Genomic DNA, 24,443 nt, shown 5'->3' on the forward strand with positions numbered 1-24,443 from the left:
CGGCAAGTGCAGCAGACGTAACAGAAACGTTGCAGTAACGTTTCGACAATGGAGCACACTGGCATTACTTGGCCCTTTGGCAGGAAAGCTTTGTCATTGCGAATGCCGAAAATAAACCTTCACAGACAGACATGAAAGCTGAGCTACGCGGAAGTGTCCATGCGCCCTTGGAACTTGGAATCCGCCCTTTGCCGGGGGAGTCGCGGGAACTTAAAACCGGGCCAGAACATAGTTTAAAATCAGCTTTACGGTTTATGTGAGGTTGCAAACCGCTTGGTTGCTTGGGCTTGTGCTGAAAGAAAAGCAACAACGGCGATAAACGTGAAGTCGCTCGCCATTACGAGGCTCGCCGGTCGTACACATGATGGACGGGAAGGCGTAAAAAGGGCACACAATCCCGTTACACCGTCGAAGCACATTAATTCAATTAGTGACGGTCCTGCTGCGATATGGGAACGGAAGCTATCCGGTTGGGATACGTGTGTGTGTGTGTGTATCTCTCCCATTCTCCTCAAAGCATGGGCCGAAACTGCGCCAACCCGTGTTGATTGTGGGGAGCGAACCTGGGCAAAGTTTTGTCTGTCGCTGCTTAGCATAAAAAAGCGAGGTAGGGTTCGCGTGCGGAACACGTAAAGTTCACGCTTCAGGTGACGGAACCACGGGACGGTGCTACGGAACCATATCGGTTTTACTCCAGGGGAGATAAAGTGAACGAGGCCAGTGAACTACACCACCGTCCCGAGGGAGTTTAGTAGCCTAGCTTACCACCGGAGTGTCTGCGAGAGATAAAATATACTTTAACAGTGGTCGTCGGGAAGACTTTGAAACTTTGTCTCGCGCCAAGACCACCAAACACCCTCACTCCTTTTGGGAAGCGTTTGATGTGCTTTAGTACGGGCCAGAAAAAAAAGTGAACTAGATTAGGCCGACTTTTTTTGTTCGCTTTGTTAAGAAGGGCCACACCACAAGCACATTTTAGGTGTTGTTTTTGTGTACTCAGGGAATTTTGAAGATGTGGGTAGATAGAATATGGTGTCCTCACGCACCACATCTCACGCTACAAAGGGTAGTTTAAACAGGATAAAACACATTTACCTCTCGTTAGCACAACGGTCAAAGTTATTCAAACTGACAGGTAAATCCATTTTCTACCCACGTCGTCAAACAACGCCCCCAAGCCAAAGAAAAAATAAAACTACTATCCTGCGCATCTTCTGCCACATATGTCTCACCACAGAGGCTGCCCCTTTTTTTACCCGTATGCTTACCTTAGCAACTGGAACTTTACCAAAAACTACGTAAATTCTTCCAACGCTTGTTGGGCTACCTTTAAGCCTTAACCTTTTCCCAGCTCTTGTAAAGGAAGCCTACCCCAAAAACATGTGCTCGGTTCGATACCAGAAGGTAGACAGTAATGCCGTTCCGTTCCAGTTGGACGCTGGCCAGCACGAGAAGGACGTTCATTGTGGTTAGTTTAGGCGGGTGGACGACGGTAAGCGCCAGATGTTGTGCGGGTCGTCGATGGGCCCGATGGCTTCACGGGTGAAAGCACGACCAAAACAAAACGCACATTATCGTTTGTTTTTATTTGTGTCGATGGGTTCTGGAGGAATTCATCAGAAGCCAGCATCGATTGAGGATGATCCGGCATTCTTCGGCCACGGTATTAAAGGTATTGCGTTGCGGTGGGGATATGCTGTGTCTACGGTTTATGGACGATCCCATAAACTTGTTCGATTATACTCATAAACCTTCACCGAACGCTATTTACCCTTTTCTTGTGGTGGTTGAGAAATGCTGACCTCAGTATGTACCAGATCAGCGTTATTTGGAGAAAAACATTTCTGAGGAATCCTTTTCCTATCTCTCTCTCTCTCTGCTAACGCCACGGCATTTATTAGCTTCAATAAACACATTCTATAATAAACACAAAAAATCAACAAAACCCAACTTCATGGTACCTTAAACGATACGAACACGTGAAGGACCACGAAGACAAAAACATCTTTTTTGAATCATCAATGTACACTACTGGGACAACTTCATTCCACAGAACAGGAAAAAACCAAACAAACGTTATCAAACCATAGCCAAGCCAATCCCAGATAGTGCAACGTGCATTGTTGACGCTCGGAATGCATCCCGAATCTCGCGCACCATAAAACACCTGTGCCGGGGCAAAGAAGCTCTGTCAACCATTCCCAAACTATGCAAGCCAAAATTATCACCGAGAGTGGCCTGTACACACACACACTCTCGTTCTTTCCAGGGTCGCTTCTGCTCCTGCTGCGACCGAGTGGATCATTATGGTTGTCGTGTATCACCACCGGCATAACAATAGCCCACGGCGGACATAACGACATCTCGCCCGAAACGAAACGTTTGGGAGGAAAGGAATTTCGAGGATGCAAGTCCTCGTCTCATCATGAAAAAGGGCTTTCCGGTTCCATTTTCATCACACTATCTGTACGGGCCACACTTTTTTCTACCTCTACACACACTCGCGCGAGCGACCCTTAAAAAATACCTACACAGGTCTGACAACAAAGAGGAAACCCTGGTCGACAAACATTCTTCCGCATTGTATTGGGAGATTAAGAAAAAGTGAACATTCCATTTCTGACTCCTGAAAGTTACTGGGCTGCTGTTCGCTTTTCAAAACCCGAAACTAATCATCACCGGACAGGGTGCGACCTGTCTGCGAGGGTTCACCAGAAAAAGCTTTTATTTTTTGCTCCTTCAATCGATGCTGACGTATCCGGGAAACAGGATCTTTTAGAGTTTATTATATCTCCCGATGTAGTAAGGAAATGGGTGCAAAACGTTACCTAAACTAACCTACGACTAGCACTAACACGCAATGTACAATGTCGCAATGGACTGCCTATTCCGATTTCGATTACGATTTTGATGATTTATTACTCCCTTCACGAAGACGCGACAGATGCCCCACATATGTGCACCACAAACACAACCCCCCAAAGCTTCCCTCCACCACACCCCCCACTCCCCCTCATCACAAACTCTGATCGAGACGTGTACTGACGAAGAAGCATAGAAACCGCTTAAGGCAGAGACTCACCAGAACGTTACGTTGGTTTTCCTTGTCCAACAGGAACTCCATGCTCTTGTGCGGTCTGCCGGGACCATCGGCCGTTCCCGGCTGCCGGTGGTGATGGTGATGATCCTTGCTGCCATTCGACGGCCGCTGACCGCTCGGATCGTGCACCTGCAGTTGATGATGGCCGTGCGGCACACCGGCCGACGGTTGCTGATGCTGCTGCTGGTGCTGTTGCTGCAGGTGATGATAGCCGCGATAGTGTTGGCCACCGCCGAGCTCCATCAGCGAGCGCGTTTTGCCCGATATGATGGTCTCGTGCGTGTCCAGGTTGGTCTCGATGAGACCGATCTTCTGCTCACTACCCATGATGCTGCCGCCGCGGTGCGCTAGACGTCCGTCCCCGCCCGCCCCGTAATAGTACTCGTCCTCGTCGCCGTATCCTTCGACGCTGAGCGTGTCGGGACCACCGTGGTACGAACCGCCGTATGAACTGTTGCCCGCGTACTGATGCTGCGATGGGCTACGGCGCTGGTAATAGGACGATGACATCGTGGCCGACGTCGCGGTCGAGTCGAGCTCGTCCTGTTCGGTTTCCCTCGGCGGTGTCGAGGACGCGCGCTGCGCATGTGCGTGCTTTAGCGAGGCTGGAGAGGTGCTGGACCGCTTCGCACACACACCGACGACGCGCGGAGGTTGCTTCGGTAGCGGTGGCTTGGAGCTCAACACGTGGTTGCCTGTGCCACCTCGTGCCACTTCACCAGCCACGCCCGTCCCGCCCGACTCCCCGTTCAGTGCGGTGCTCGAGTCTGATCGGTAGTAACCACCAGGACCTGGCCGCGTCACCGCTATCTCACAGTCGTCCGGTTCGTCCTCCACACCGGTAAAGCTGTCATCGACCGTCACACCGGCCGCACTGATCTGGCGCTGCAGGTACGCGCCCGGGGACGTTTCGTCCGGCCGGGAGTGGTTCTGTCTGCGGTGAGGATCCTTCAGCGGAATGTAGATGAAATCGGCCGATGCACTATCATTCCCGGAGCTCGATCCACCACGACCACCGACCTTTGCGTTGATGTTGTTATTGTTGTTCACCGCTGACGGTGCGGTAAAGCTCGACGATTCCTTCAGCATACCACCGCCACCCGCCCCGACCGTACCACCCTTCTTCGATTTATTGCGGAACGAAAATCGAAAGCCGGACGAAATGCGCGACAGGAAGGTTTTGCCCTTCTTTTCCGCTTTCCCATTTTTGAAGTTCTTTATCAGGCTGCTGTTGGTGGTGTACTGGGCGGGCAATGTGGCCGCCGAACCGCCCTTTCCTCCCTGCATACCCTGCACATTGTCACTACTGCTCACTAAACGCATCTGCTCGCTGGCAATTAGGCTTCTGCTCGCCATTGCACCATTATTACTGTTGGAGCCTCCATTTCTGCGCTCGTCTGCCACCAACACTACACTAGCACCGTTTGTATCACTCATTCTGTTCCGGCTCGCTTGTCCGGCACTGGCAAAATCACCGGCGTATGATAGATCACTCGAGGTCATCGTTAGACCAGCACCATTAGCACTGTGCAGCTGCAGCGATTCGGTACGATCGTTGGCAATCAGTGTCGTTGGATGCTGCACATAACCGTCCTCTGCTCGGATCATCGCATACAGTTCACCTTCACTCTGCAAAACGAAAATGGATGAACGATTCGTTTCAGTTGCTTTGCGTTGTTTTTAGGGCGATAAAGGTTCCAATAACTGTTTTTAATTCTACTCTGTTTTTGCTTTGTCTCTACGCGAAGCGGGATCGTACTTCACGCCGATCCGCGCTGTCCACTTACCGAACACAAAATAAAGAGACAAGCTGCGGATCGCGTAAGCATGTTGTGTCGGAACTGTCGGAAACTGATCAAGCGAGAGAGTATTTCCAAATGCCTTTTCTCTTTTCCGCATAGTGTTTTCTCTCACCTAACTTAGACATGTTTTCTGGTCTCTCTTTTTCGCCCACGGTCAATCGCCCCCATTGTGAGGGAAGGTAAGAGAGCGCTAAGTCTCTCCCAACCGCATTTTTCTCTCAGTTTACATTTCATTCTCACTCTCTCTCCATCTCTTTCGCTCTCGCTCAAAACGATCGTTTATGTCGACTATGTTGGCTGTGTAATACACTTTTGTCGACTTGAGATCATTCGAATTGAAATTTCGCAGTTTTTAATTAAAAACAATCCTAAATGCCATGAAATGTATGAATTTGAATGAAAGTTAAATAATTTCGATCTTTTCATCATGCAAAATCTTCTTTCTCTTCTACTTTGGCCCTGAAATCTCCAGAGATCTTGGACTTCAATTTCTAACCTACCGAAACTCAATTTTACCCATAACAGGATACTCGCTAATTAGTCCTGTGAACGGGTGGACGATTTACCAATTATATGGGTACGCCCTTAACGTTGCCTATTTTACCTGTCACGCGTGGAAGTACTCGTGTAAAACAAATCATATAGCATGTACCCTTCTTAAGCAAATAAATACGTACCTTATTCTTAGCCTGCAAACTATTTGAGTAAAACTGTCGATCGCTAATCGTACGTTCTCGTTCTGGCACACCATTTCGTTGGCTTCGTTCGTCTTCTGGCCGTGTGTTGGCAGGTAGGGGATTTGCACATCGATCATCACCCCTTGCTGCTGACCGACTGTTTTCCAACTGCAAATTCACATGATCCATATCGTCCGGCTCGAAATCATCCTCGTCAATATCGATCTCAAAGTCTTGATTCGATATAACGCTTCCATTATCGTCCGGCTCCAGATCGGAACTGCCCGTACTCTTCCATATGATTTCCGACACAATCGGACAGAAGCTGACACCTTTCGAGAGGCCACAGCGCGAACTGGAAGCAGTCGCCAGTATGCTACCCGTCGACCGGCATGTCGAAACATTCCGCAGCGAGTTGTGATGATCCGGTCGACTGTCTTCCGTTCCCTCACTGTCCACAATCGTCCCGTGGTAGTAGTGTAAGTTTGGCGTACTTGCCACAAACTCACGCTTCACCGGAACTGGCACGTATCGGGGCAACGCAACACCACCATTAGTATGCAGATCACTCGTCGGACCGAGGCTAGTGGTGGACGATTCGGTCGGATCGAACGTACAACGTTCGAGGCTGGCCGCATAGCAGGTGACCAAATTGGTCGGGTCCTGATCGAAGGTTCTTTGGCGCGCTGTTCCCACTACTGTCGGTGGTGGTGTCACAACGGTTGTCACTGGATTCACCACTGTCAGCTTGGGCGGAACCGATGGACTTCCCGTGCTTTGCTGTGGAAGGTGTGGATTAGTTTTGATCTGCGTTCGGCGAGGCGGAGCTTGTGGTGGTGTTATGGTGCCGAGCGCGGCATGCACCCGCGCACTACCGGAAGCATTGGACGAGGAGCGTTGTTCGTGCAGGAAGGCTGCGATCGGTTCGTACGCCGCTGCCTGATCGTTGATGATGGACAGATTGCGGTCAAAGTGTGCTGACATCTCCTCCAGCAGCGAGTGGTACATGCTCTTCTCGTCGCGATCCACCGGGAAAATGCTACTTTCCTCATCTTCTGCCAGTTCTTCCTCGACCACCACGCCCACGTCCATCTTCTCCGGCAGGGGAGCTCGCTGGTGATGGTCCATTGGCACGGTTAGTAGGGTCGTTCGGGGGACAGTCTTGTGTGATGTGCGGCTTCCACCACCTAACCGTGTGCCACTGCTCGTACGGAACGTGTTACGGCTCAGATAGTACTCATGCCCCCGGCGGCCACCGTACACCGGATCGTCCTCCTCGTCGTCACTGTAGTTGAGGGCGGTGAGGTTTGCGTAACTGGCGCGGATATTCTGCTTCGGGCGGGATGGACTACTGGTGCAGCTTCCCGTTTGGAACGTTACCGTTTTGGTACACTTTATCGGAGCGGGGTAAGGCCGCTGATGCTGCTGCTGCTGCTGCAAATCGTACAGATTAAAGTTCTTGCTAGCGACGGACTCGCCACAGACACCTGCGTAACCGTAACCCTGCCGATGGAATTCACTGGACGCACTATCACTGTCAAAGGAACCGTGTCGCGATCGGTTCGAAGGTGCACCACCGTACAGGTTCAAACACTCGGGCACGCTGGACACGGTAAAACTGATTGGATCGTACAGTCCGACCGGCCCCGATGATGTCGACGGGGTCCGATCATCCGTTTGTCGTCGCCGATGCCGCCGCTGTCGATCCACCGCCGCTCCAACGAGCAGATCGGGTGCACTAAGGGACAGCACCGGTCGCAATCGGGTACGACCGACGACGACCGGTGTGCTATTTTTAATCTCCGAACCCGAAGACGACGACGACGCCATCGATGTCACCGTACGTGAGGCGGACTCCACACCCTGCTGCTGACGCGATTCGCCCAACGTCCGTTGTTTACACGAAGCCACACCACCAGCGTGCTCTATTTTTGTACCATTATTAATATTCGTCCACAGTTGCGACTGTTTGGGCGCATGCTGCCGATCAATTGTTGTCGGTGTTAGTGAAGGGACGATGCAATTGGCATCCACACTGCATCCATCGTCACTGTTCTTTTCCTGCCCGTCGCAATCCTCATCCTCCTCGCCCTCGTCCTCCTCCTCCTCCTCATCCACGTCACAAACCGTCGACAGGCGGTTCTCGTGGTACGTGGCCACGTGGCGCACTTCCATCGCGATACAATCCAGGCTAAGCGGTTGCTGCTGTTCGTGTTGCTGCTGCGTCATCGACAACGGCGCCGGCAACAGTGATGACGGAAACATCCCACCACCATTGCCACAAACGAACGTTATGTTTTCGGCCGATCCGAAGTTGGTCAAGCTCTTGGAGCGTGCGCGCAGCCCACTGCCACTATTCATGCTGCCTCCTCCACCGTGCTGCTGCAAATGATCACAATATCCACTATCCTCACTAAGGCTCTCGATCGAGTTCTTGTTGCGGGCCGAGATACCACGTCCACCTTGCCGCTGTCGTTCGGAGCAGCGGCTCGAATGGCAACGGACGGTAGCACTGAGCAGTTCCTCCTCAGTGTCACCAGCGTCTTCCGGTGTGGTGGTACCACCGCCAATGCCACGATCAACCTCCACCAATCGATCTTCCACTGCACCCACACGGTTATCGGTGTACCGGAAGCCACTGCTGCTGCTGCTGTTGCTGCTTGTACTCGTGCTCGCGTTACTGCTGCTGTCCGGACCGCTACAGCTGCCAGTACTACTCACACTGGAGGACGTCGAGTAGAGCTCCGAGTCGCTGATGTTGAGTGCCGTCTGGGCGATGCTCTTCTGGATGAGGTTCGATGTCGTTAGCAGATTGCTACCGGCCGGTCCTCCGTTGATGGCGGGTGCCCCCGATTTCCCCCGGACGGTGTCTCCACCATGGTACCCGCCCGGACTGGTGGTGGTGGCGATATTCGATTCGGCGGTGTACAGTGACGGCGATGATCCGGACAGTGGATGCTGGTTCACCGATGTCTCATTCTGTAGCTGCCGTTCCAACGATTCGAACTGGATCAGTGACGAGGAGCGGCTTAGCGACGCGTACGACAGACTATCCGAGTCGGTAAATAGATCATGTCCAATCTCATCGAATCGCAACCTAAGCGCCATTCAGCGGCACAATCGGAGAAGGAAGAGAGAGAGAGAGGCGGAAATTGAAAATTAGCAATGGACCTATTCAACGGCGGGATGCGACTGGGGGTGGTTTGATTGAGGAGTTGATCGAATTGATCATCTATCATCTCGAATTCGTTAACGAGATCGGTTCTGCCTACCGATACGAACGATGGATACGACCGAACGGGAGGAGCTTCTGTAATTGACTGTCTGGCACTTGGAGTTGGACGTCGAAAGGAACCGAAATCCTCCAACCAGATGCTTGAGCCGTGCCTGCTTGAACGTGTGCGTGTGTTTATAACCTACCCTTAACCTTAAAAACACAAACGCCAACGTGCAATAATTAAAATATCGACCGACAGCGATTAACCAAAGATCCAGATCCAAAACACTCACGTTAGCACCTTCACGTGCCGGCTTCCGAGCTTGTCGGTGCGCGCGTCTTTCGCTATCTAAGCGAGCACAGAGCGCGCGCGTAACAGACACGGCGCACAGCCAACACATTTGGCGTCGTTGTCGCGGTCGCGAGCCGTCGCCACCACCATTACCCACACACACACACACAGAGTGTCGGTGAGGTTCCGATAGCGGCCACACTCAAACAACCACAACAGCACGAAAAACCCACCCCAAACGAACAGACCTACGGTGTCCCACCGCGTCGGAGACACGGAGCAACGCAACCAAACTCTTCACAAGTGATCAATCGAGGAAAACGGGGCTCACGGCACGGCAAGTGGATGGAACTTGGACATTTTGACGGACGCTCGCGCGCTCTGGAGCGGTTCGTTCGTTCCCAGGCCCTGGCTACGTGATGTTGCCGAATCGATGCTGCCCGGTTGATGTAAACAACGGCCAGTAATGTGCCGTACCCTCCCACCTGGCTCGGGTCCTCCTCTTCTGTGGCCTCGATTGACCGAAATGAAAACAACCACCGTTTCCCGAAAAATATACTTTCGGTTGCCAAATTACCTTTTGCCGTAAACCCCCTTCGGGTGTTGGTGGCGGCAGGGATAATGCACTGAGGAGCAGCACACGTTGTTCACGGATTGTGACGCGTGTGTTACATTCTCTTTCACGCGGGTTTCCCTGCTTGGCACGCTACTATTCCGAACGAGAGGCATTAAGGAGCGATCGGGAGCCAGAGAAAGAGAGAGGAAACCAACAAAAAAACAGCAGCAACATGGTCCAATTACCCCGCCATTTTGAAGGAAGGGGCCTAAAGGGACACGATCAAGGCGGCGAGATGTTTTGAGTCGCGCACCGTGGAACGCGCCACCAAACAAATGGCTTTTTATACACACAATGGTGATCTTTGTTGTTGGAAATGTTGTGCGATGGTAGAGATGATCGGCATTCGGCATAGAAGTATGTGTAGCGTGTTGGACCTACGAAACTACCTCAACCCTCCGCTCTAGCATCTCGACCGGGATCGAGGTATGTTACGATCGGTTACCCAGTCTTGTCTGTGTGCTGTACCGTCTCCATTACAATCCTCCAAGCTCAACTTCAACTAATAAAACCAATTAGTCTATTCTAAGGAATATCGCCCCAAGCTAACAAACCCTACTCCTGTTCAAGATAGTCGACCTCGGATTTCTACTACTTGAACAGGGTGTCCGCCATTCCGACATGCAAATCGCAACTTCGTTGAAGCTCTTTGTACGCGGTGCTGTTGATTCATACGTTTCGTTAAGATCTGCCGACGTTAATACACCATCTGTACGGGCTATATGTCATCTGATGAGTCGACACTCCTCGTACCAGGAGTGTCATTAGCGATGGATTTGGTGTCGAGAGTCGCTACCCCTTGTCTATTGCTTGATGATCTTGGGGAGTACGATGTTTTCAAAACTGTCAACTACGGCACTGGAGCTCGAGTTTTTCGCTCCTCTTGCGTTCGTGTATGATCACGCTGTGTCAACCTTCGGCGTGCCACTGCTACGGTACACAGCTGGCAGGCTCGGTTGTTATCATTCCTAAGGCGTAGCTGTTTAGTCATTTGCAAAAACACATTCCTGACTGGATAACTAGCTAAGAACGGCAGGCTGTTTGCCAGCCAGTTTACTAACACTCCGCTGCATTGAGATCGCAGGCAACGCACGTAATTGCACGTGATTTGCATACACCCCACTGCACTGGTCGATGAAAAAAGCAGATGTAAACTGTTGAGCCCAACCGTGATGGGGAGAGCGATTGGACGATTTGTTGTGTTCCGCAAACCCAAAAATAACATCACAAGAATTCGTGCGGGGGCAGTTTAAAGTTCCTGCCGAGTATAACGAGAGGTTATTTCAAGTGATCGCCTACCGGGAGAGTACGATTTGATACACATTCCATACAATTGTGGTTAGACGATTAACTTCCAACACTGCTTTGCATCGCAGTCAATCGTCTTGGGGCATTAGTCAATTAAGAAGGTGACAGTGGTCAAAGAGAGCAAATTAGATAAGCAGGACGGCTATTACGGGAATGGACTGGTAGCGTATCCCATAGGTAACTCTTGTAAGGCATGAAAGAACATTCCCTGAGACCAAGACAACAACCGTAACAAGACTGCGGATAAAAGAAACCTGCTCACACCATCGCTTATGGAAAGCTATAGGCACGACTTCACCGTGACGACGCCGTGTCTAGTCTACAGGGTCTGCGATGCACATAAAACTCGCAATAGAAACGGGGGCATTACTGTCACATTGTCCGCAGTGCAACTTTAATAACCGCCGACAGTTGGCACCCTTCGCGCGCTCTGTGCAGCAAACACACTTTATCGAGCCGCTCAAACACACACAAGCTGTCAGTCGTTTGCCCAGCGTAAATTTGCTTTACAGTTACTACGGAATGTACGGTGGCGGATGTATTGCACAGGCCGGAATCACCGTAATCCGGGTTGGTCGCATAGTTTGATGATTCCGAGAACCCTTTGCCAAGGGCGTGCGGAAACGGTTAACGACCTGATTATGAATTTTAGCTCGATAGAACAAATGTGTTACATATGGGCCGAAAAGAAAGGGCTGTCCGATGTGAATCGTCGATTTTTACCGAAATCATCAACTGTGTGTGCCCATAACTGGGAAATTCAAACCACTCGACCCCAAGCGAGGGAAGACCCTTGAACTGTGTGTTCTGTCTTTCGCGTCGTTTAATGGTGCACGGGACGAATTTTCACTCATTGTCAGTTCCCATCGTTTACGCTCTCGTGCGCTGATGGATGCTAATGCTTCGGGTATGTGCTGCTGCAGCATAGAAAGTGTTTTAGAAGAGGACCACAGGAAGGCACATGATGTCCATTACTTTACGAGTGGAGGGGCAGTGAATGAGGTAATGGGAAACGAATAGAGCGCCTTAAAGAAACGATGAAATTGAACGAAAATGGCTCGAAAGTTTTGCCTCTTTGGAGAACTGTTTTAGAGCTCAAAATTGTTTTATTGAAGAGTTTGGGGGTGATATTTTTACGTGTTTTTTACACAATTTTTCAACTAGCAACAGCTTAGAAATGATCAAAATAGGCTGGATTTCCAACATTTGATTTGATGCAAAAATCATTTCGAAATCTTCTACTGATAATACCGCAAAATTATAACCAGCAATGTTATAATTGTACATGTGTACATGTTGTACATGTTTATAATGCGAAACAAGATTGTTTCTTTGGACAACACGAAACATCAAATGAAAAAAAAATAAACAAGTCAAAATTTTCACCGATCAAATTGAGGAAACACGGAGGCAACACATATTGCATACCATCAGGCGCTCGTTCTTAATATTACAGACAGATGGCGCTGTGCAGTTACGATTGTTCACAAGCAGATGGCGCTTACTGCTTTCAATGGGCGATTTTGATTCGAACGGTGAGTTTTATGCTCGATCCGAATCCTATGTATTACAACTAAATTGTGAATTCTTTTACAGTGATAAATTGCCTCAAACAATATTTTAAAAAATTAATAAAATTCCATAATTATAGCCAAACTAGATTAACTAATTTTTCAAGTTGTGTTCACGCATTTTCTCACTATTACATAAAATGATAAATTACTTTATACACATGAGCTATTAAAACTCCAACTAGCTGCCAGTGCAAATCAGTTATTGTTTCTGTGCAAAACATTGTATTCTATTGTCTCGTGTGTACCACAACAGATATACACAAAACATCCAAAATTATGTAAACAGATTCGTTACAAAAATAAAGGTTTTTACATGACAATACAGGTTCTTATCTGCTTGCAATCATTTACATAACAATATTCATGTATCTGTATGGACAGAAATGATGCTCTTTAGAAACAACCATAAAGACAAGAAATCCATTTGTACATTCCGTCCCTACTTTGTACCTCTGGAACTTGTTTTCTTGTCACAGGAAATAGCAAGGCTTTCAAAGATAACTCTTCAATCACGATCCGTAAGTTGTCGTGTAGTGAAGCAAGCTTTACCGTAACAATTTATCATTATTTGCCGTGCCATTCCACCGCAACAGTGACATGGTCTTAAAGAAAAAGCATTCCTCACGAATATCGTACCGTGAGGGCTATTAAATACACATTTGGTTCCTCTTGGAGCATTGTCGCGCCTGCACGTCACTGCTCAGGAAAATGTTTACAAATCCCGTGATGTAAAACTGTCACTCCGTCCGACCATCCGTTTTTGGCTATCGTAATAGCTGGGACCGTGAAGTGATCTCAAACTGTCCACCAAACAAATAGAAGCTGTCCGTCCGTTTTTATCGTCTTTCATCGTACTTTCTGCTCGTGGATTATCACCGACCAACTTGAACGTACCTTTGTTCATTGTGTCGCTTCATGAAATATTCATTCGCCTCCAGCCCATCCGGTTCGCAAATGCGCGGCCGTCTGCCGTAGATGGTGGACAGATCGGAAGCGAGAAACTCATCCGCGAACGATGGCTCCTGCTTCCGACGCTTCGGAGGACAGATGAAGTCGCGCTCGGACATTGTGTCTTGATCTACAACGAAAGAATGGAACATGGTATAAGAAATGTGGCAGACGGTGTAAGGTTTGCTACGCTGGTTTGCCGCACTTACCGGAAGAAGTTTCGACGCGTATCACCGACTCCGCGTCTGAACCACCGGAACTCCAAACGTGATCGTACTGGGACCAGCTGAGCGGTTGCTGTGTGCCGCCCTGGTCCTTATCGCCGCGCCCATCATCGTCGTCGGATGTTTCCTCGACGATCGTCTCCAGCATCCGGCTGCTGGTGGTGTTGAGTGGACTCGCTTCCGTTGCCTCGGCATAGGCCGGCAACCACGGGAACGAAATGTCATCCGATACGTCGAAAATGTTCTGCTCCATCCCGACGCTTACTACATCTTCCGCAAAAGCACCCTGCAAACGGAACAGAAACACGAACCTTGAGTTACTTTATGCGGCATTAAATATCAAATTCGGTGCATGCTGCTGAAAAGCCTTATTTTTTACGTCCTTCATATGCTTGCCCTAAAAACTTCATATCTTCAGATCTGCATGAACAGATTGGCACTGTTTGATTTTCCTAAGCAAGCCCTTCATCGACATTCAACGAAATGATGGGATTGTTTTCTGAAGGAGCACCAAGAAGCACTCCACAGAAAACTGCTGCACCCTCAATATCTGTTTCCCAAAAGCGACCGTAAGCATCCTCTCCTCTTCTACACCCTTTCGATTCGATGGTATTTCGATTATCGAAAGCTGACCGAATTCTGCAACACAAAAAGGCCTTTTCCGAGTGAGAGCGACTGTCGGAGCCTTTAAAATGCGAAGGTTCGAAGCGGTGCTGATGGACGGTTACTTTCAGCCTGTTATTCATTTTCGCCCACCGAAGAGCAAACGGCTTTTTCCCAACACAGCGCGGCGAAGGTTCTGCTACGACCCGATGCCGGCAACTATCAAGATGCCAATCCTAGGTTGCATATTTCATAACCTGACGTCGTGGCCTAGCTGTGCTGAGCGAGTGCTTTTTTCTATCCCTGCCATTCTTCTGCCAAGCCATGAACCGTTCCGTTTAGAAACTCCAAACGGGTAGCCCACTTTAGCCTATCGACGCGAAGACGTACTAGCACGATCGAGGAATGAGAAGAGCCCAAAGAAATGAGAAACAAAAAAAACTAGACGATCGCGATAATCTTCAGGTGAAGGTAGTACCTCCACTTGGGAAGCGACCGTGCTTTCGGGAAGTGAAGTGAACCGCTCGCTAAACGGGACGATTTCGCCAGACGCTCGGATGTGATGAGATGTAAATAACTCCCCCATTTTGCCAAGACAGCAGTCGAAGACGAAAATCAATCAACGGACGCAACGTGGAGGGAAGGCGAAGGAACAGAAGGCGAAACGAACTTGGATTGGATCGAATTGATGTTTCAGGTTTCAGTTTGTAGCGAAACCGAAAACAATGGGTCCTCCAAGAAACCCGATCTTGCTAATTAATCTCAGCTAGAAAGGGGCGGATGTACGAAAGAAATAAAGTATGTACTCAATTACGATCTTCTTTTGTTTAATCCAATCTCGCTTAAATGAACTCTTACACGGTGTTGAGTGACTACGGCCGTCCGGCTAGATGAAATCGTCCGCAGTGTTAAGGGTTGGTTGTAAGGGCTGGAGAATTCGTCGTTTGGGTATGAGAAGACTTACAGGTGCGATAGTCATACGGAATGCACCTTGTTTTCCATACGTTGAACCCAAGCAGAGTAGAACATAATTAATCGTTAATAAGAAAATATTAAAACTCTGATTTTCAATTTTCATCGAACTTTCAGATAATGCTACTAACGATCACAAATGTTTCCTACTGTGGATTACATTAAAATAATAGGCCGTTGAGTGGCCGGAATTTGCCAAGAATTGTTTGTTTATCCCAAAAAGTAAGATACTGTTGTACAACAAGCACGAAGCAATTATAGTCAGCCATCAATATCCTCTTCTTTCTTGGCCCAACGACCTCTTAAAGTCATGGCTACCATTTCTGGATTACTACACTTGTTGATACCGCATAGTTGGATAGTCAGTCCTCACAATAGGGGAACGGCTGATGCCAGAAGGGATTTGAACCCCGGTCCTGCCGTGTGAAGACCGGCACCGCTGTCGCGACCGGGAATCCCTAAAGCATCAATATTTGCTTCGCTATTCTTCTTGAGTATGAGGATAAATACTCAAAGTACTCCGTCATAGATCTACAACTGAAGATAGTTATATATTGTCTTCTCATTATATTCATAATACAAAAAACAATAGAGATGTTTTGCTATTGACTTGTGAAAAATCGCAACACAAATTCAACAAATTAGTCTAAAAACAATGATTAAACGAACCATTTTGCCTGAAGTGTCCCTTGGCAGTAGGCCAGTTAAATCTGCAAGTTCAATAATAAAACAAACAAACAACCCAAACAAAACAAACACACCAATTGACATAAATCAGATACAAACAAAATTCGCAAACCGTCTTTAATAATCTTCAAAATAAACAGTGAGCATCGTGTTTACGAAGCAAACAAAACAGTACTCAAGATAATTGCATTGTCTCAGCATGCAATGGAAACCATTTTAATTTGATTACGCAAATTATATGCAAATTCGGTTGTTTAATCAAAAAAAACGTTTAAAGTAGGTTAATACAATCAACCACAAGCAAACATCGGTTTAAAATATAAATTAAATCAATTTGAAGATAGAATATATTTTAAAGATAAACGTGGTACAACTGAGCACCGTAGCAGCACACGATAGTCAAAGCCGTAAAGTGAATTACAAGAATGCCCAGGTATGCATTTGAACAGCTCCTCATTCATTGCGTTTATCATAGATTCATCATTTGCTTCCATTGAACTCCCATTTTCTGCAGGTGTATTACGGCTCAAGCTCTTTCTGGATCATCTGAATCCTTTTAAAGCTATCATCTGCAAAAACCTGTATGATCGTTACAACGGTCTTTTTGAATTTAAATGTTACTCTCTCAGATCATAGCTTAACGATAAAACGTACTAACACCTTTAGTTTTACATGACTAGAATGAATAATAATTTGATTACTCGGATCGCTCAAGAATCACATCGAAGAAAAACAGTACCGGCACAGCACAAGAGTCGTCCAACAAACCGTCCAAGCAATATGGTAAACAGTCCGAACGGTAACCGTTGTAAATGGGCGCCCGTCTAAAACACATGTCAAACAAATGCACAACCAACCCAAATGAGGCCGCCAGTCTAACGGGTGGACAAACGCCGTATCGACATTTCCAGCACGTTGACCGTAAACTTCGTTTTCCACCCTGACAATGGAACGTCCAGCGCGCCATGCATGCCCCAACATGCTTTTAGCTCACGCGTTACGCACCCGCACACATAATATGTCACCAACACGGGTGATGGACCGCGGCGATCGCCTTTTTTTCTACCAGGGCACGTGCACTATTACGAACGGAAGTGATCAATCAGTATCGTGGGGCATTGGTTTTACGTTGTTTTACTTTTATCCTCCTGATGTGCTTTTCCATTTCTCTCTTTATCTCCTCACACCAGCATGCATTGGCGCTTACAGACACTGAGTGATCAAGTTGAGTCAGTTTTATCACGTACTTGTAGACCATATACGGCATTTACCTCCTTGAGCGATTGGCGTATAAAATCTTGGATGTACAAGACGGCGTCGGAGTGCGTGCAGACTTTGAAAGATCCCTTCACCGAAGATCGCGATCAGCAGCAAATGTTGTCTCTCGCCTCGAGCTTTATCGTTACATAATGAGCGCGCAGGATGGGTTTTAAGCCGAGCCGCGTCTTATATGAACTCGCTTTAGCGGAGAGTGTGGTAAAGTTTGGGGTCAACCAAAGCATTACTCAGTGAGTCGGGCCAACCAAGTGATTGATTGACAGCGTTGACGGTAATTAGTAATCTAAATGTACTAAATTGCATTTTTATTGAAGTTTCAGTGCCGCCGTGTGGCGATACGAAGCCATCTGTTCCGTTTCAATGCAATCGAGGCGATGCTTTCGGCTCGTCACAGGAGACTGATTTTGGGTTGCTGTACGTGTGACTTAAAATGCGAAATAAATTATTATGTTTTTTTAAGGGTTTTCCAGATTTTAGTAGTGTAAGGTTTGATAGGACAACAGCCTCAGTTGATTTCACAATAGTGATACATTTAAGACAACATCCACATACAAAACAACCTATACTTCCTTGGTCGCTACTTCTCTGGACCTGCCAAAAATATTTTCACTCTTCTGATATCATCTGACATACCCATTAAATTAGATCTATCTGTTAATCTCATTCCCGGGTAAAATTAAAAAATTAAAATGATTAACAAATGCAACTAATTATATCGCTGTGAAGCACATTTTGCCTCGATCGCTCAAGCCCTGCTGCCGTAATGAGCATAAAATGTCGAAAGCAAAAAAAACCAAGGGTACATTTGCGATCGACTCAATTAATTAACAGCTAATAAGCCGGTTAAATGCTCTCGATTTTTCTTTCCCCTTTTATGCAGCTTCGAAAGGTTGCTATGCTTTCCATCCTTCCGGCTAGTAGCATGGTTAGCGATCAACAATTGCATCTCCGCAATGGATGTGATCAGATTATAGAGCCGCAAAAGAAAAAAAAACCGAACCGGCAAAAGAAGCAACATTTTCATCTGGCTGTGTAGAAAACAGAAAAAAGAATTAAAAAAAACTCGCAACACGAATCGATCAAAATGAGGGGAAAACATTAAAACGCTCACATAAAAAAGAATCAAATCTACTGCTACAGATTGATCGTAGAAATTGAAATGGATTAGAGAAAAGCGGGGCGTTTGTTTGAAAAACGCATTCCGATCGTTTCCGTCATTTTTCGCGTGGCATCGTTTCAGGCAGCAAGCAGCGCTTCGGGCCGGTTTCGGGTCTTTGGAAGGTTTGCCTTTGGTCTTCTCCTCCTCCCGTGACACTATACCACCCATCGACCGAAGGAAAGCAAAAACAATACCAATTGGTTATGCTTCGATGCTGGGAGAAAAAGATAAATTGGGCCCGTGTCGTGGTCAGCTTCGGCGTGCTCAGGAAAGCAATATTGATTTAAAGTTTCGCCTATTGCCTGCCTACCCCGAGATATCGAGCCATAGCGCACCTACGCGACGTCCGGATATTCATAACCGAGTTATGCAAAAATAATTTTCGCCAGTAAAGAGCTTTTCTTCTTGTCTACCTTTGCTCACCGGGGATTGGGCAGTAGGCACTGCGAGCTTATTTTTGGGACAACACACCCCGCGATGTCGATGAACCTACTTTTTCCTGCACTTAAATTTTCCGCTGCTTTTCATTAGGAGCAAAAGAAAACAAAAACACACACACACATCCAAATGGTCGAACGTCATGATGATTATGAGTGATGCACTTTTTTTTTGTTTGCCTCTTCTCTTGTCCGAGTGCATCGTGCAATCGACCTTTCTATGTCACAACACGCCAGCGGGTGCAGTAGATTGGTGTGTGAGGGAATGGGGTGGCTTTGGTATGTGGAATTATTAAATTAAAGCACTCGACACTCGCCGAGAATAGAAAGCAAATCCGCAAACTAATCCTATTAGATGGAACGGGCAACGGCAGTTACTGCGTCAATTGCAAATCCAGAAAAGCGTCTTGGGGGAAAAAGGGGCGATTTTAAAATTATAAAGATCGGGTGGAAAGTGGAAAATAGGAAAGGAGAAAAATATAAAGAAAATAGAAAAAAACGCAGCCTTAAAAACATGCTAAAAACTGTTGTTTACAAATGCAAAAATAAGATAAGATAATAAAAGCGAATACAATTTGAATTTAGCATTGTATCCAAATTAGCACAAAAGATGTCAATAAAAAAATTCCTTAATTTTGAATAACACGAAATAGTACAGAGAAAGGCTAAAAACATTAACAAGAAAAAGACATAATCGTTGTGAACATGAAATGGACTAATCAAATCAATCGACGTAAACAAATGAATTAGATGGCGATACAAGCTTATACAGTTTTTCATCGATCAGCTGCAAATCAATCAAGAAAAGGTTTGTTATGAAGATCCTTTCACCAAGAAATGCTCGATTTGCCCACAGCTGATGTAAACTAGAACAGAGATTTTCAAATGAAGACCACAAAGCTGCAAATCCAATCCGCAAATTAACAACGAGTTTTAATAATACAGTAAATAAGCAAACAGGACAATAACCAGTTCAAATGGATGCAAGTTTGAGGTTTGCTAACTTTCATTTCAGGCTACAACTTTCAAAGAATTATACACCTTTTACATTAAACTAGGGCTAATCGCATCTCAGTTGAAACTGATAGCTTACGATAGCGCCACTGCGCAAAGCTCATCACATTTATTTTTGTTATTAGTAAGGGACGGCCTGGTGGTATTGCTCTCATTACATTGAATTATTCATTCTCAATTTACTGGAATTGTCTCTTTACATTAAATTATTCATTGTCAATTTTCAGTGTAAATTTCAGGTGTAAATTCAAGGTGTAAAAATTAAATGCGAAATAAAATGCGTCATTAAAGAAAAATTTAAGAATTTCAACTTGAAGGTATTATGGTTCCATATGGCCTAATAAATGATAAAAACTTTGATAAAATTATAAAAAATAATAATAATTAGAATTACAATACTATTGATTCAAACTTTGATTGAACTATGCTTTCAGTCACCAGAATCGAATAGATATGACAATTGCTACTATCGATATTATCCGTGCGCATTTTCTAATAAAAATAAGTTGAGGAAGATTATTCAAATTTATTGCAAACTAAGCAAAGCTTTTCGCAGCCTATTTGCCTACAGTGGTGTATCGGATTCAGATTGAATTGAGCCAAAGAAGCTACAAATGGCTGGCCAAGAGCTTCCGAAGTGTTGGAGTCAAAGAAAAGAAAATAGAAAATAAACTTATGTATAAAATAATACTCGCGTTTCCATTTTTTTAAGCATAGCTTTAATTAAATAAATCGAAATTCCTCATAACGATATGGAAATTGATCGAAACATTTGCATATAACAAACAAACAAAAACTTTTCCCCTGTCAATCAAATTTGCCTGTTCATGCGCAGCAATAAGCGATCTGTGGCATTTTGGCCAGACAATTTATATCAATTTACTATTCACTCATTATAACCCATTACTCAAACATGGGGCCGGCTCCATCACCCAAAACAGGTGACTACTTAACGATATTTGCATTCAAAGCTCTGCCACGCTCGCACACACATATATACAAACGTATTCCGCACATAAATATGCATGCATTCATTAAACCGATGCTTGCACCACCGGTTGCATAATGAAGCGGATTGCTTTCTCCTGCTCCAATCATCCGAATCACTTCCAAAACACAGCACAGCCCATTACGGACCCTGAAGACATAAGGCAAAAATGCGCACAAAAACGCTTCGACACAATTGCCATCGATTTGGCGCACGTTCAATTCAACTGCCATTTCGTTTTCCTTCCAGTTTTGCATGCGGAAACACGTTTATCTGGTTGAGCTGCCCAGCTTTACGACACCATGGCCACGTGTAAGCGATCCGTTTCGATGGTATGGTTCTGATACCGACGACGACGGCCTGCCATTAGGGAAACGACGTTTGAAAAGTAGTCTATCCTTTTTCTGTGGGACAAGAGCTTAAAGCCAACGCCCAGCAACATAACGATAACGACGCATGGGCTTAATAAAAGCACAATTCAAGCGTACGAAATTAAAACGTACTTCCGAGAATTGTGTCTTAAAAGTGCCGTTGGAATTTGGTGTGCTATCTGGAACGTCTAGAGAATTAATTGCACACAGCAGCATACAGTTTTACCCGGACCGCATGTCGTGTGCATTTGGAGGTTGAAGAAAATTAGTCTCCCAAGAGAACAAAAAAAACCCCTGCAGAAAAGCTCCATTCACATAGCGCGTTGATACTGACAGCAAAAAAGCATTTGTTTTATGTTGTTTTTTGCACTGCCGCTAAGGCTAAGGGTGAGTGGCTTTTAGCTTTTCGCAAAACAACAGTGACTGTGCATTTGTTTTGTTGCCGGCGTTTTATTTGGGCTTTTTCGTTCAAAGACGTTGTGTTTGTTGTTGTTTTTCTTTGCCTCCACTCTTGTTCATTCACCGGCGGTATACACCGGGGCATGTTTCGGTTCCCACACGAAAGAACATAACCTTGTTCTCATTCGGGATCGTGGGCTGTGAAAGTGTAGCATTTTGGGATGCTGACAAAAAAGAGGGTAAGCAATGGACGCTTAACTAAAAGTCAACACCATCCTTTTATTAGCCCCCCAAAAACGTTATGCCAGTAAGTTATTAAAACCACACACGCTTTGTTGTTGTTTTTGGCGAGGGGCTACGATTTTGGAGACTTTTGTAGACTGTGGGGCTTTTAATTAACACCACGCAGTGTTACATGTTATACAGCTGTTTTGGTGAGATACTTTTGGATTTATTATTATGAAAACGATGGATATTAAACTAGTGAAAAAACAGGAAAAAAGCAAAAGCCTACCAAATCAAATCGTAGTTTGTGTACTGTCAAACAAGACTTGAGCTAAAATTCCTATCGGAAAATGAAATACTTTTCTAACTTATTAGGCAAAGAACTGCTGTGTAAGTCATCAGGAGTAAAAGCCATCACCCCAACTCAATTTGAGTCCATCGCGCGTCTTTTGTTCTAGTGGACGGCCTAAAAGTAATTTAGAAGCTCGTCGTCCGGTGCCATCCTCATGACATGAACAGTCCACTAGAGCTCGAGAGTATTAATCGCTGAACAATTGTGAGATCACCGTGAAGCTCGTAAAGTTCGTCATTGTAGCACATCTTCCACATTTCTTTTACATATACGGTTAAACATATTCTTCTGAGCATCTTCCTTCCATGTGTCACAGACGTTTGTGAGTACTGAAGATATAAATGGTCAGAAGTTCCTCGAGCTTCGTCCGTTCCGACAAATGTTTTAAATGATGAAGATTCCTCAGGTTGTAGTATAATCGATAGGTATCTAGCAACATTGCTCGTATCTTAATCTCTATGTTGTTGTCGGAGCTGACTGTTAACCCAAGATGAAAGTTTTTGGAAGACTTTTTGGAAATACGATCACCTATCTACACATAACCCCAGCGTAAATCAATATTTAGAGCAGCAGGATAGAAAGCACTTCCACTTTAACTTTGGTTTGTACCACGCCAATCTTCAACTCGAGTCTTTGGAGTGCTTACTCGACCCTTTGGATGCTTGCGCTACATGGGACTTCACGATAGCCAGGATCTGCAGTGACCCTATAGAGTACGAACCCTGAAGTTTCCACCTCAATGTCTCGGTGAAAATAAGTTTCGCTAAAGCTAATCGAGGACTTCAAATCTGTACCAATCAACAACGAGTTCGTTAACTTGTAAATTGCGAAATCTGATACCAAAACACTAAAACGATTATGTTATCGGTACTAATTGCATTCCAATTTGGTAATAACATTCAACAATTTTTCATACCTGGACGTATTGCGCATTTATTGCCCAGATAAATATTTATATAACTCGTACGAAGCAATAAAAGGATGATCAGTAGATCATTGGCCCGTGGCACACGATCGCCGATACGACCACCACATAAATAACAAAGCCCCTCCCGCAAGCGAACCCCTCCCATAAATTAACGACATATGAAAATGTTTCATTATTTATTGCTAGCAAACGAGCGCAGTTTTATGATTTCTTCACGCACAGGTTTCCTTCCGTTTGGTTCCCTGAGTACAGCGCCGTACAGTTGAAGAAAATTTGCATTCATATTGTTGGGTGGCTCCTTCCCTTCCCTACGGGTGATGTCAAGGATAAGACCAGCACGCGAATTCTTGGCCCCGGTGCAATGAAGCAAAGGTACAACAAAAAAGACAACAAGCAAAACGCTTCCACCGTGACATACCACCACAAACCGCAAACCAAACCCAAAGGCAACCCACCACCGAAAGGCTGCACTCGTGATCGACATGCCATTAGACAGCGCAACCACAACGAAACACTAAACTCCTGGCAGGAGTCGCACCGTACGACTAACGATCGACACCCCTTGGAGATCGATTGCTTGCCAGCCGCCTTCCACCGACCACCCCCTCGCACCAATCGATCGATCGATAGGGTGTTGCAAATGTATCACAACACACCACGGTTTGCAGCTACATTGAATTTGTGAATGTGAAATTAAAAACCCGATATGCAACGAAACTGCAATATACGCGGGATCTTACTTTCACTCGATCTCGTTTCACCCCACAAACCCATACCCAACACTCCGGGACCGGATTCGGACCGTCCTGGGGCTTCATTTGGGCCGGGGCGGGTAAGCACAGAGTGAACCTAATACGCAACGCCTCCGCAGACGCACATTTCTCGAATTCACATCCCATGCAGCCCAGCAAACGGCATTCAAAATTTCCTAGCCCTTTTTTCGCAATGAAAATTTCTTTTCCATGTTTCGTCTTGTTTCGCTTTTCAGCGCACCCCACGAATGTTTCCCACCGGCGTCCTCGCCGATACTTTTCGACCCACCACAACACACAATGCAATTGCTCTCGAGCTCGTTTGCGTACCTGGGTGGGTTACTCTCACGAATGCTACGGCTGAAAATGTCTCCATAATCAGATGACAATCGACCGGACATTAGGGGCGGTGTCGCTGTTTGAGGTGACACATTAAGGGTGGTCGTCCGCCGCAGAAGGTTGAAGGTTTACCTTAAACTCGTCGAACAATTTAAGACCACTGATTAGGTAACAAACTGCA

General features: G+C 46.2%; 1 protein-coding gene across 10 annotated transcripts in view; it reads right to left on the reverse strand.

The window, feature by feature from the left end:
* LOC118513594 (poly(A) RNA polymerase gld-2 homolog B) overlaps positions 1–24,443 on the reverse strand; it is a 91,572-nt gene that overhangs the window by 51,577 nt on the left and 15,552 nt on the right. For 8 of the 10 annotated variants that reach the window (XR_004906492.1, XR_004906491.1, XR_004906490.1 and 5 more), the window contains exons 2-5: positions 13,744–14,044; positions 13,481–13,664; positions 5,580–8,676; positions 3,083–4,729 (exon numbers count right to left, since the gene is read on the reverse strand). Coding sequence is in view for 7 of the 10 variants with exons in the window: in XM_036059581.1 (XP_035915474.1) it covers positions 3,083–4,729; positions 5,580–8,676; positions 13,481–13,664; positions 13,744–14,011 (5,196 nt within the window). In the remaining 3 variants the exon portion in view is untranslated. Of the gene's footprint in view, positions 1–3,082; positions 4,730–4,820; positions 4,945–5,579; positions 8,677–13,480; positions 13,665–13,743; positions 14,045–24,443 lie in introns of those variants that run through there. The other 2 variants (XM_036059588.1, XM_036059589.1) reach the window with 2 other exon arrangements.

This window comes from Anopheles stephensi, chromosome 3 (genome assembly GCF_013141755.1).
Source record: "Anopheles stephensi strain Indian chromosome 3, UCI_ANSTEP_V1.0, whole genome shotgun sequence".
Lineage (NCBI taxonomy): Eukaryota > Metazoa > Arthropoda > Insecta > Diptera > Culicidae > Anopheles > Anopheles stephensi.